This window comes from Ascidiella aspersa, chromosome 7, assembly GCF_963924565.1.
Source record: "Ascidiella aspersa chromosome 7, kaAscAspe10.2, whole genome shotgun sequence".
Lineage (NCBI taxonomy): Eukaryota > Metazoa > Chordata > Ascidiacea > Phlebobranchia > Ascidiidae > Ascidiella > Ascidiella aspersa.
Window position 1 is genome coordinate 25,468,534 of NC_139453.1, and position 12,997 is coordinate 25,481,530.

The 12,997-nt window shown below is 38.7% G+C and overlaps 1 protein-coding gene and 1 pseudogene across 1 annotated transcript; one reads left to right on the top strand and one right to left on the bottom strand.

Moving 5' to 3' along the window:
- Window positions 1-2,920: 2,920 nt before the first annotated feature.
- Window positions 2,921-4,648, bottom strand: LOC146138654 (nucleotide-binding oligomerization domain-containing protein 1-like). The gene is made up of 2 exons (XM_083394639.1): window positions 4,633-4,648; window positions 2,921-4,125 (listed from the first exon to the last, which is right to left on the bottom strand). Exons 1-2 carry the CDS (start codon window positions 4,646-4,648, stop codon window positions 2,921-2,923), a joined length of 1,221 nt encoding a protein of 406 aa, XP_083250765.1.
- A 5,064-nt stretch (window positions 4,649-9,712) lies between these two features.
- Window positions 9,713-12,342, top strand: LOC146138655 (uncharacterized; annotated as a pseudogene).
- Window positions 12,343-12,997: the final 655 nt, after the last annotated feature.

Genomic DNA, 12,997 nt, shown 5'->3' on the forward strand with positions numbered 1-12,997 from the left:
ATGCCGCAATTGTAAAGCCGTAGATCCTCAATATTGTGTACGCAAGTCGAAATAAATTGAACACCTCTTGAACCAATTGCGTTTCCAGATAAATTAAGCATACGCATCTTAAATGAAATAAATATTTAAATTTTATGTCGATATAATATTGTAGTTATTTCAAAATAAAAAAAACGTTAAAAGACAGTATGGTCGCCCTTAACAATTAAAAGTTATAAATGTAAGACAATGTTTACCGGCTTCTTCAATTTTGCGATTCCTTTTGTAAAATCCTCCAAATCAAGTCCAACAATTCCGCATTTACCAAGCCACAAAATTTTAATGTTGCTGACGCAAGCAGAAAGGGATTTCAAACCACGTGACCCAAAGGAGTTGTCCTTCAATATCAACAACGAAATCTAAATTTGCAAAGAGGTAAAAAGTAAAAAATTGTAAAACTATGACTTGATTGTAAAAATATCGGGGAAAACTGCTAGGCAGGCTCACCAAGGAGGAGATAAGCGAGTGTAACAACCTTTAAATGAGACCGGTAAAAAAATAACTTTTTATGCATTGAATATAGCAAATACAAAAAAACTGTTAGTCATTTAAAAGTTACCTCATGAGCTAGTAATTTTTTAAAAGTTGAGAACACTTTCGATAAGAAAACCTTGGTGGCTACTAGTAATTTTTGGACTTAAGTTTTAAAAAAAAAAAAAAATAACTTGATTACATTTTGACACCGTAGATTCGTCGGGAGACAAAATGTATGCTAAGAAATAAATATGCTGCATATTTTATATAATCTCTTAGTTTTCGTAAATAAGAACAACTTTAAAAGAATGTTGCAATCGTTAAACATTCTCACGTACGGGATGTTGCAGGTTTGTGATGGCACTGCTCAGCTTTGACAAATCGTCGTCTTTCATGTCGCAATCGTCCAACCAAAGTCGCTCGATTTTATGAACAACTTGTGCAATGATCTCAAAGCCACGTGACCCGATCTTGTTTCGCCTCAAATTTACTGATTTGATCTAAAAAAAGTACGTTGTGTTAATTCAGGGCTGGCCAACAAGCGACTCGCAAAAAGCATGCGGCTTCCAAGTGGTCAAGTCAAGTATAGATTACAGTGCGGGAGCCGCCTTCTAAACCACTTTTTAATATACATCTACGACAGAATAAGATGTAAACTAGTTGAAATACGTTCAACATTAATCGTAATAAGGCCTAAATTGCCAAAATAGCACCTGAAACTGTCCGGAGATGGAATGGGACGATCAGGGTTTGTCGGTCAGGCATCGACCGTTTTTGTGTCGACGTTTGGACGCCCATGTATTGGTGTTACAGATTGAGTTTGTGTTTAAATTATTAGGGGAGTTAGTGATGTAGTTAGGGGTGGGGTTCGGGGTCAGGTGAAAAGTTGCATAGGCCTGAATATTGTCATTGAGGTCTCATTACGACGTATTTAAGACAATTATTCCGATTGAGACGTGATTACGACTATTAGGTATAGTCCTATTTTGGCTTATTTCGAAGTGTGTTTTATTCCGATGTTGATGTTGTTCTTATTTCGGTCTTAAGGCTTAAGTAAGTTTTTTGGACAGGAGATACAAATTAAAATATGTTTTTTTATACAAGTTGTATTTCTTTGGCGAGATGCAGAGGTCCGGGATGATTATTTAGGAAGAGGGATAAAAAAATAAAAAATTATTCTTTTTGTGAAATAGTAATTTGCTTGCAAAAACAAGTCATGCTAAATTGTATCAAGCACTATATGAACCCTAAACCACAACACTAATGAGAAATGTTTAAAATTAACCCTTGTAAATGAAGCTATTATACCTGCCCACTGGCACTGACAAACTAACGATACAAGGCTAACAAATTAAAATATATACAAGCCGACAAAATATATAACAACCTAACCAATAGTTTCTCTTGTCTTGCTAAGGTATTGCAATATCCTGCATATTTTCGTCGTTATTTAGAAAACAACAAAGAAACGAATGATTATCACAACCTTCCTTAACATATATTTAAAAATCCCGGGTATCACAAACAATATAATAATATCATACAAATACGAAAAATATAATTTGTAATGTAATTCTTTGGCTAGACGTACTGAATTTGTTCGTATTTTGATAGATTCCAGTATTTTTGTGATGCTTTCACATGATAGTTCGCATGACACAAACACAACTTCTTTCATATGTGAAACATGAGAAACAATTTTGTCGATTTCGTGAGATGTTATCTTAGTGTTTTCAATGTGACACTTGATCACCTAGAATAAACAAGAATAAAATGTTCCATAAACAACAAAAACAAGGATGTCAAACGTATTAACCTGATGAGGTGTTGTTGATATTTCGTCAAAAAAATGACGTAATCCATTTTCCGTTAAAGTTGCTCGTTTCATATAAATCCCAATATTGATCGATATTTGCCTGTCAGTTGCACGTAACACGTAACAAAGACTTGTCACGTGATTCGGAAGAATTACACCCGAGATTAAAATTTTATCTGGGAGAAAACTGGCAAGGTAGTTAGTGAATTCACCACACCTGTATTCGTGAGCTAAACTGCAAAGTGTAAAAAGTGAATCATTGTCTTCACGAGATCCAAATTCGCCAAGAACAACTGAAGATTCGGAATCAAAACGAGCTTCATGGTGCACTGGGTAATCTGAGAAACATTCCCAATCACATTCGGCTATCTTTCTGGTGAACATATCCATCAGCACGATTTTCTTTGTTTCGAAATCACATGTTTCCAATGAAGGAATGAGAGATGTGAGTTTGTCGAGGACTGTTGGATTGATGAGGCCGAAGAGGAAGCGCAAAACCATCTCCCACTCTTTCTCCTCTAAAACATCAAGGTTTCCTATAAATCCGTCCATCTCTGTGACAAACATTAAGTGCAAAGAAGTAAAGAATTCCTACCATAGAAGATGGGAGAAGAAGTAGCTCTTATTGCCTTCTAGAATCTTAGAATTTAAATCGCTGAATTTCCATTGAAGATTGATGAATTCTTCCCAAGCCTTAGCGTTCACTCCGCAACTTATCAGATCTCTAGATTGAAAAACGAGCTCGTTCTTAAGCATACCATTTAATGCTAGTTGTGAAAGCTTAAGCAGATCATTTGGATCCAGAACTGAATGTGAATATTCAAAGCAGCGAATAACAAAGGTAGTAAATATATCTGTAATGGAGAAACCTTCCATATCCGAATCACAATGCTGAGCGTATGACACCACTAAGTTGGTAAACACTGGAATAAAACACAAGCTATTGGCCGAAGGATTTTTCTCCAAAGCATTTAAAACCTTATTACACTCCTCTTCGTTTGGTAAATTTCTGCGAATCAACAAATCTTTAGATTCTTCACCCAACCCAACTACACAGCCTATGAAGATAGGTTTGCACAGATGATAGAGGTCGTCATATGATCCTGGTCGTGATATGAGCATCTTGTGAGCATCAGAAAGCACACGACCGTTTTGAATATTCTTGAAGATTATGTCAGGAGTCGCCTTATCGAACAAGCCGATAGCAGATGGAGCTTCGGAAAGATTTGGAAGTCGTGCTTCATCCAAACCATCAAACACAATGTAAGTATTGGGCGATTTACTGATACGTTTTAGAAGTTGCTCGTCACTTTTAGGACTATATTCCCACTCAGGAAGAGCAGATCGGAGCAGGAGCTGGAGAATGGAGATGGGGATGCTGAAGTCGAAATCACGAAGAAAGATAAGAAATAGATAACAGTCGCCATTCGTCTCACGTGTGCTCTTAATGTGCTGTAAGAATTGCATTCCAAAAGTAGATTTGCCAATTCCAGCAATACCAACCACACCCACAACGTTGCCATGTTTTTGGATAAATTTACGTTTTGCAGGTTGGTTGTTGCATTCCAATTCCGACTGCGTTTCGGCGTTTCGCTTTGCAGAAGGAAATATATTTTCGACGGTAAGGAATGTTGCGTCACTAGTAACGTGTTTGTGACGTAATAAACCCCCACTGATGCCGAATTTTTCTTGAGTTTTTTGTTTTGTTTGAATAACATCGAGCAGAACCGGTTCGATTCTTTGCGATCCAAAGACAACATCAATGTTTTCCTTCAGTGATTGTCGTAATGTTTCATCTACAACGCATAGAACAGATTACAATGTAATGTTTTGGTGACAGTTATAAACTCCTGTGCCCTTTATGTAAGGAAATTCTTTTTTAAATTTGTATTAATATGTATAGGCGTCAGATAGTAGGCTTTTTCCGGACTGTTATATATTGGAAAAACAAATATTCAGCAATGCTAAATGTGTCTGAATTTGTCAAATTATCTTAAAAATACAGTTTTAAATAAGTGGTTTGGATATGCCTCGTTTAACGACATGTTTTCCTTTAGTTGAGATCAGTCCATAACTTAACTATAGCCTTCTGGTACGCTAAAAGTGTATAGCATACGAAACTAATCATATGCTTGTCGCATTCTAATCATTGGTGTTATACTTTGGAAACACAATTCAGAGTGATTTCATACTTTGTATAGATTAGCGGTATGGATCTACCACACCTACTACAAAAGACCAATTTTGTTCAATTTTTTTGATTTCCTATCTTACTATTTGAGCATAGCGTCGCTTTGAAAAACCGTTAGGAAGATACATATTTGTCGTGGCAAGCGTCAGTATGACGTCACAAAAATAACCCCTACAATGTCAGAATTGTATATCACTTATTTTCTTCTTTAGGCTACTTATACATATCTCATTCCTCAACTGAATTTTTTGAAGTGTTGCACACTAACAACACCTGTTATTCACACTGGAGAGATAGCATATAGTAAAGTTACTATTTTGTTGTTCTGTTAATTTGTGCTGCGAAATAAATAAAAGTTTAATAACCACTGCTGTAGAGTCTGAGCCGGACTCGGGACCCCATGAAATTGCACATTTGGCCGGAGTCGGACTCGGATTGTTTTTTAACCGACTGTGAACTTTTACAAGATAGGTTGCCAGTGGTCTTTGTCAACATGTTGCTGCAAAGCAAACCTATAATTTGTCTTTATAATTAAAAAATATTTAACAATTTTGTCTTCCACCCCTATGCGCCTCTAATTGGGGGACAAAAGTCAATACTGTGACATCATCGTTTTAGTTCTTTTACAGTTATATACTCCTTTCTAGCGGCAGAAAACCTTCAATACATATTTCGTTCATATCGCTTGCTTTATTCAGGTCGCGAAGCGGCTGGCTTTCTGTTGCGTTTTTTTGTCCCGCGCGTGCAAAGTTTATTCACCCCTTAATTCTTGGGTACAAACATTTTATATTAGAAATAACTTTCAAAGGCTATCTAACATTTGTGAAAATTGCATGTGGCAACTAAGTTGTTTTCGTTGTCAAAAGTGAGCCACAAAAAAATTGACTGTAAAAAAAACTAGACGGGGTTGCGGTTGTTGTACAATTTTTGAGAGGATATATTTTCACGGTTTAGTGCTTATTTCTATTTTTTGGTAGTGGACCGTTAAAAATAGCGTTACTTAACATAGTTATTGCTAAATACTATTATTTTCACTTTGGTTCGTGGTTCAGCCTATGCGTTGCATGTTCTATAGTTTCCTTAACTTGTTTCTGCAAGCTAAAACAGATATGGGCCGAAAACTTCCCGCTCTAATTGATGGCTTAGAAGCGAAAAGGGTAGTTGCCAAGGATTCTTTTTTAAATACGTTAGTTTGGTAAAAACTATGCAAAACTAATTTCAGAATCATTTTTAAATTAAAATATTTTCTTTATTCATTTAATCTGTGCCGTCCTTTTGCGAGCTAAATAAAGCAAGTGATATGAACGCATACTCTGTTAAAGTTTTTCTGCCGCTATAGATAGGAGTAAATAGCTGCAAAGGGCTAAAACGATGACGTCATTGTTTTTTGCCCCCCAATTAGAGGTGACTCTACCACAACATTTGATGTTTCTTGTGTGTCCTGCAGTAACAAACTAAATGCCCACCCCAGCGCTAGACGCTCGCTCACCCAATAAGACCCTATTGACACTTTATTATGGGGCGAAGCTTATCGAAGTATTGGTCGCCCGAAAAAACGCTGACGCCGCATTTAAAGCAAGCATTATAAATGTGTCGCCGACATTCTGCTTTGAACATCCCTACTTGCAATGCTTCCTTCCCTGCGGTAATTGCACGGTGGGTGAAAGTTTGTTCACGGCCTTACCTCTTTGTGTATTACCGCGACAATAAAATGAAATACGATTTAGAGAATATTGGAAAAAACGTATTTGGAGAATATTTGCTATTTGCACCTGTTTCGTATGTTACCCTATTCCAACATATCAGCACACAATTTTAAGTTGTGTAGGCCTGGTGTTGATATGTTGGATTGGAGTAACATGCAAAACAGGTGCAAATAGAGAGGTGTACATTGCCACCAGATTTCGCATTTAAATTTGCGGCGGTAAAATATGTTGTTTTTTAAGAGCATTGAATAATTTTTCGAAAGAGAAGCCTCTTTTTAAAATGCAAGTCGCACGCGCCCAGTTATGGACGAGTCACAATGAAAGTCTTACGCGCGGGACAATAAAGCGCAGCAGGCGTCTTGTCGCTTCGTCACTTCACGAGCTGGACAAAGCAAGCGAATATGAACGAATTCTGTATGGAAGTTTTCTGCTGCTAGATGGCAGTCGTTAGCTACAGAGAGCTAAAACGCAATATTTCAGGTTTTTACCCCCCAATCAACGGCCAGTGGGTGTGCAGCCTCATAAACCTCGACATCGCACCTTCATACCACTCTAAGCCATGTTTGAAAATTTAAAGGTTCTACGATGTATACTTTTTCTATAAAGCTTCCGACAAAAACGGTCTGAAACATTTTCGGGCAAAAACTAGACGGGGGTGCGGTTGTTGTATAATTTGTCAGGGGGTATATTTTCAGGGCTTGTTTATTTTATTTTTTATTTCTTACTTTTTATTTTATTTTTTATTTATTTTTTTTTATTTTAGTGTTTTTATTTTTTAATATTTTGTATTTTGTATTGTGTATTTTATATTATACATTTTATATTTTGTTTTTTATTTTCCTTAACTTGTTTCTGCAAGCAAAAACAGATATGGGCCGAAAATTTCCACACTTAAAATATGCCTTTGATGCGAAAGAGGTTCAAACATGGCGTAGATTTTGGGAAATGATCGAAACAAATATTTGATAAATTTAATTTACGTAGATAATGTGTATGGCCATTTTATTACATTTTGACCACCTTACGTGTTTGAAAAGCAAATATTATCATTCTCTTAAAGACTTAAAATGGTTTAACGCCCATGGTTTGCTATACTTTTGCAAACATTTACTCGGTAAATTTTTACCATGGCTAGGTCGAGCAATCACTATTAAAACAGGCAATTGGTCGCCCGAAAAAACGCTGACTCCGCATTTAAAGCAAGCATTATAAATGTGTCGCCGATATTCTGCTTCCCCTACTGGCAATGCTTCCCTGCATTAATTGTACGGTGGGTGAAAGTTTATTCACGGCCTTGGCTCTTTGTGTATTACCGCGACAATAAAATGAAATAAGATTTGGAGAATATTTGAAAAATATATTCGGAGAATATCTGCCATTTGCACCTGTTTCGTATGTTGCTTCATTCCAACATGTCAACACATAATTTTAAGTTGTGTAGGCCTGGTGTTGATATGTTGGATTGATAACATGCGAAACAGGTGCAAAGAGAGAAAGGTATATTGCCACCAGATTTCGCATTTAAATTCGCGGCGGTAAAATATGTTGTTTCTTAAGAGAATTTTGTAATTTTACTAAAGAGAAGCCTCTTTTTAAAATGCAAGTCGCACGCGACCAGTTTTGGACGCGGCACAATGAAAGTCTTACGCGCGGGACAATAAGCCCATATAACAAGATATGTCCCGAAAATAAATTTTCGGCCCATATAATAAATTTTCGGCCCATATAACTCGACGGGGGTGCGGTTGTTGTATATTTTGTCAAAGGGGGTTATTTTCAGGGCTTAATGTTTTTTTTCTTTAATATAATTTTTTTTGACCCTCTATTTTTTCCAACCTTTAAATAAAATAAAAAAACGTCGTTTTAAGTAAAAACTGGTTTATACAGTAACCCGTAGTTAGAATGATAAAATGATATATTCAGTTAATGTGGCGATTTAGATTGTTTTTGCTCAATGTCTTAATTGCTGGTTTAGTAGTTGAAAGAGCCAGTCGCATGTCATATTGAATATACAAGACACTGCGCTGTTTTGTCTTCAGAAGTAGCATTGTTGAAAAACCACATTCACAATGTTATGTTGATGGGAAAGGTAACAGCAAGGGCATCACAATTTCCTTGAGCTTAGGGTACGGTTTGCTTAGTTTTGCCCAAAATGTGGTCAAACTATCTTTCTCAAAGCTCAATCGGGTTGCCGTCAGTTCTTACGGCCACTTTGAGATAATAAACAAAAAAATATCATTTTTTAAACTTTTCATGGCCCCCTTGAAAAAGGCTAATGCCCCCTAGAGCAGGGGTCGGCAACCTACGGCCCGCGGGCTGGATCCGATGTAATTCATCCGACCCGCCGCCTCTTTTAAAAATTAGTCACGAGTCTATAAAATGAATGTTTATTTTACGTCCGATTTGTTTACGTTTTAATGCTGCCTTTTCAGATAGATCAGGTCTTCTTGACCGTTGCGCTCTGGAAGGCTGCCAAGTGCGTCGCGTAAAAACGGAAAACATATTAAAATTATTGGACATATATTTTTTAACATTTTTTTAAATTTTTTATTTTTAGCAATGTAATAAGAACTTGCAACCAGTTTAAAAGAAATACCGGTATATTAAAAAAATCGCGCTCGCTTCGCTCGCCAGGTGCGCCTTGCCTTAAAACGGTTAACAAACACTGAGCTAGATTTTACCTCGAAAAAATGATAAACTTCAAACACTGAGCTAGATTAACCTCGAAGTAGTTTTATCATACTTTTCATTAATAGTATGGATAACGAACGTGTGAACTCGAATTTTTTTTTCGCGCTTTGCGTCAACACTTTACTGCCTTTGTAAATGAAAACGGTCCCCCAAATTTCTCCAGCGGTTTCCCAAATTTTGAACTTGCAACTTTTTGGTATTTAAATGAAACACTTACGGTCTCTTAAAACTACTTAGCGGTCACCCAAACCAAACCTTTAAAAAACCCTGGACGTATGCTTAAATTGTAAACAACGTGGACATTTAGCAAGAGAGTATCCACGGTTGAAAGGGGATTCCCGTAATTTCAGAAAAAGTTTTATTTGTGGTAAGACCGGGCATTTGGCGAGAGACTGCAGATCACGTGTGGCGCCGTCATGGCCAGTTAAGCAAAGTGGAGGAGCTGGTTCAACCTCTTAGGATGATATCAACGTCAGAAAACCGACGTACAGCCGTTTGTGACGCCGCAAGAATAACCCGTATATGTTGGGACGCTACCAGTGCGCAAAGGACTTGTGGGAGATCATGTGGTTGACACTTTGCATAATACAGGCTGCACTGGGTTTGTGGTGCCGGGGACCCTGACGGTCCCAATCCAATGTGGAACGAAGGTTGCGCCGCAAAGACTCGTTCACAGAAAGCGCAGCGGGAGCGTAAACCATTAAGTGTGCCAAGTAAGAGTGGTCTGTTATTGATAGGACCGGGTTCGAGGTCGCACATAACGACCACACAACTTTGCAAGCCTTGAAGAAATGGATGAAGAAAGGTTCAAAGGTGAACAGGTTACTGTATTTGGAATGGATGAAGGGTTACTGTTTAGGAATTACCAGTACCCAAAAGTTAATAAGTGGAAGGTGGATCAGACAGCTGGTTGTACCAAGTAGCTTGCGCCGGAAAGTAATGGAGCTCGCTCACGACGCCATGGTGGGAGGACACATGGGCATTAAAAAGACGGCTGATAAAATCCTTTCGGATTTCTATTGGCCTGGTCTCAAGGATGACGTCAAGCGGTTTTGTAGGTCGTGTGACATATGCCAACGGACAGTGAGCAAAGGTAACATTCCAACGGTGCCAATGGAAAAAATGCCCTTGATTAATGTACCTTTTAAACGTGCGGCAGTCGATTTGATTGGCCCAATCTACCCAGCGAGTTAAAACGGTCACCGCGTAATACTTACTCTAGTGGACTATGCGACTCGCTATCCAGAAGCGGTTCCAATTAAAGCGATCACAACCGAAGCGGTGGCGGAAGCTTTAGTTGATATGTACAGTCGCCTCGGAATACCCGATGAGATTTTAAGCGACTTGGGAACTCAGCTCATATCAGACTGCATGAAGGAGGTGGAAAGACTGTTAAGAATACGTCATTTGACAACGACTCCGTATCACCCGATGTGTAACGGGCTGGTGAAAAAGTTTAATGGAACATTGAAGAGAATGCTTAGGCGCCTGTGCTGCGACCAACCTAAGCAGTGGCATCTATGCATAAACGCGATGTTATTCGCTTACCTTGAAGTGCCGCAAGAATCTACAGGTTTTGCGCCGTTTGAATTGCTGTATGGGAGGACTGTCCGTGGACCCATATCTATTCTAAAGGAATTGTTTTTGTTTTAAAGCAGCGTATGAAGGACACACTAAAAATTGCACAGGCCGAGCTGGAAAAGTCACATGAGAAGTATATAAAGTACTTTGACAAAAAATCAAAGCTCAGAAGTTTGGAAGAAGGTGATTAGGCCCTTGTGTTGTTGCCAACAGATAACAACAAACTACTTATGCAGTGGAAGGGCCCATTTGTAGTGCAAAAGAGGAACAGACTTGGCGACTACCTGCTGGATGTTGGGGGAAAAAGGAAGACGTTTCACATTAATTTGTTGAAGCAATACATCGCGCGAATTGACGAACCAGCTGATTAAGCTAAAAAATGTAGACACATGTTGCGCGACGCTCACGGATGAAGTAGAAAATGATGACGATTTACTGGAGCTGTGTTCATTTTCCGAGAAAGGAACTGTGCACGACGTGAGTTGCGACAAAAACTTGACGCAGGTATCAGAGGCAGCTGCACTGGCTACGAATTACAGCAGTGTGTTTAGCGACGTACCTGGCAACATTAACTTCAACACGTAAGGTTAACGGAGGAACGACCAGTTCGTTCTAAACCTTATACGCTGTCCCGTATAAGTTACGCGACAGTTTAAAAAAGGACATGGACGAAATGCTACGGTTGGGCATAATTATGCGATCCGATTCAGCATAAGCCTCCCCCGTGGTGGTTGTAAAGAAAGATGGGACTAACATAATTTATGTAGACTATCGGAAGTTTAACAAAGTGACAACATTTGACCCAGAGCCGATGACGACAGCAGCGCATGTTTTTAAAAAAACTGGGAGGTGATCGTTTTTTTACAAAGATCGATTTGACGAAGGGCTGCAGACAGGTTCCTGTTGCAAAAGATGATACACAAAGGACCTTGTGACCACCGATAGAAGTTTTGAGTTTCTTAAAATGCTGTTTGGTATGATGAACTCAGGTGCCACATTTGTTCGGGCTATGAGGATTTTGCTACAAGGACTTAATAACGTGGGAAGTTATATTGATGATCATCGTCCACTCTACGGCGTGGGAGTAGCACCTGACTGCTCTCTAGACAGCTTATTCCAGCGACTTCGTGACGCAGGTGTCACTATTAAGCCATCGAATTGTGCGTGGTTGGTACAGATAACGTCGATTTTCTGAGGCACAGACCAGGGCGTTATGGGACTCCACAATGACAATGTCAAAAAGATTAAAATGACGCAACGATCATCGACTAAGAAAGAAGTTAGATCGTTTCACGGGCTTACCGGATACTACCGGGATTTTATTCCACAGTATGCAGCGGCTGCTTCTCCCTTGACCGACCTGACAAAGAAAGGTCAACCGAACGTGGTGAACTGGGGAGACGCACAGGAGGCCGCATTACGTTCCCTGAAGGGCAGTCTGTTAAGCGACCCCATACTTCATTTACCGGACATCAGTAAACCATTTGTATTGCGCACTGACGCGTCCGACAAGGACTAGGTGCTTTGCTGATGCAAGAACACGATGGGAGGTGATTCCCTGTTAGCTATGCTAGCAAGAAGTTGGACGACGCTGAGAAGAACTACTCCACCATCAAGAAGGAGTGTCTCGCCATTGTTTGGGCAATAAGTTTAGAATATACCTATATGGTGCTGGCTTTGTCCTCCAGACAGACTACTAACCATTGGTGTATTTGGAAAGCGCGAAATTTGCAAATAATCGTGTTATGAGATGGACAATGTTCCTGCAAAATTATCGTATTAAATACGAATGAATTAAGGATGTGGATAACGTTGGCGCAGACTCTATGAGTTGCCTTAACTGAATAATGTTACGATATATACTATGTGTCGTGCGTGATGTGCTTTAGTTGTTTTCGCTTCGTAGTGTTTTTCGTTGTCTTCTAAATTGTTTACTGTTGACATAAATTGGGATAATTTCTCTTGAATTGGGCGTGATGTCACAAATTAGTATATAAACAATTGTATGTAACATTCTTTTCCTATGCGATAAACTTGTTATTTTGTTTACGACTAGCCTTCGTGTTACGTCATAATGCCCCAAAAATGGCGTGATGTTTACCGGTTAAAACCGGTCATTCTACAATTAAACGTGGCAGTGAAATCACGTGAGTTTTTATGTGCTTCAGAAAGCTAATTGAAAGGTAACACTTCTGGGTAACTAAGCTGAAAAGCGTCGAAGTATTTCCCAAATAGCGGGCACATTATTTGTGTTCGTGACACAATAATTGGAGCTAATTTCGTTTTGAAATCTGCCTGACTAAAATACACAGCCCTCACATTATTTTGGCATCGAACGGGTATATCAACGCTGGTTAAACTTAGACTGACTTCGCTCCTTCTTTTTTGACGAATAAACAGAAAGGCAGAGAAAAAAATGCAACAATTAAGCCTAAACAAACACAAAAAATGTCTATTTTTTACAAGTATTTATACAAAATGAAAAAGTTTGCAATTCAT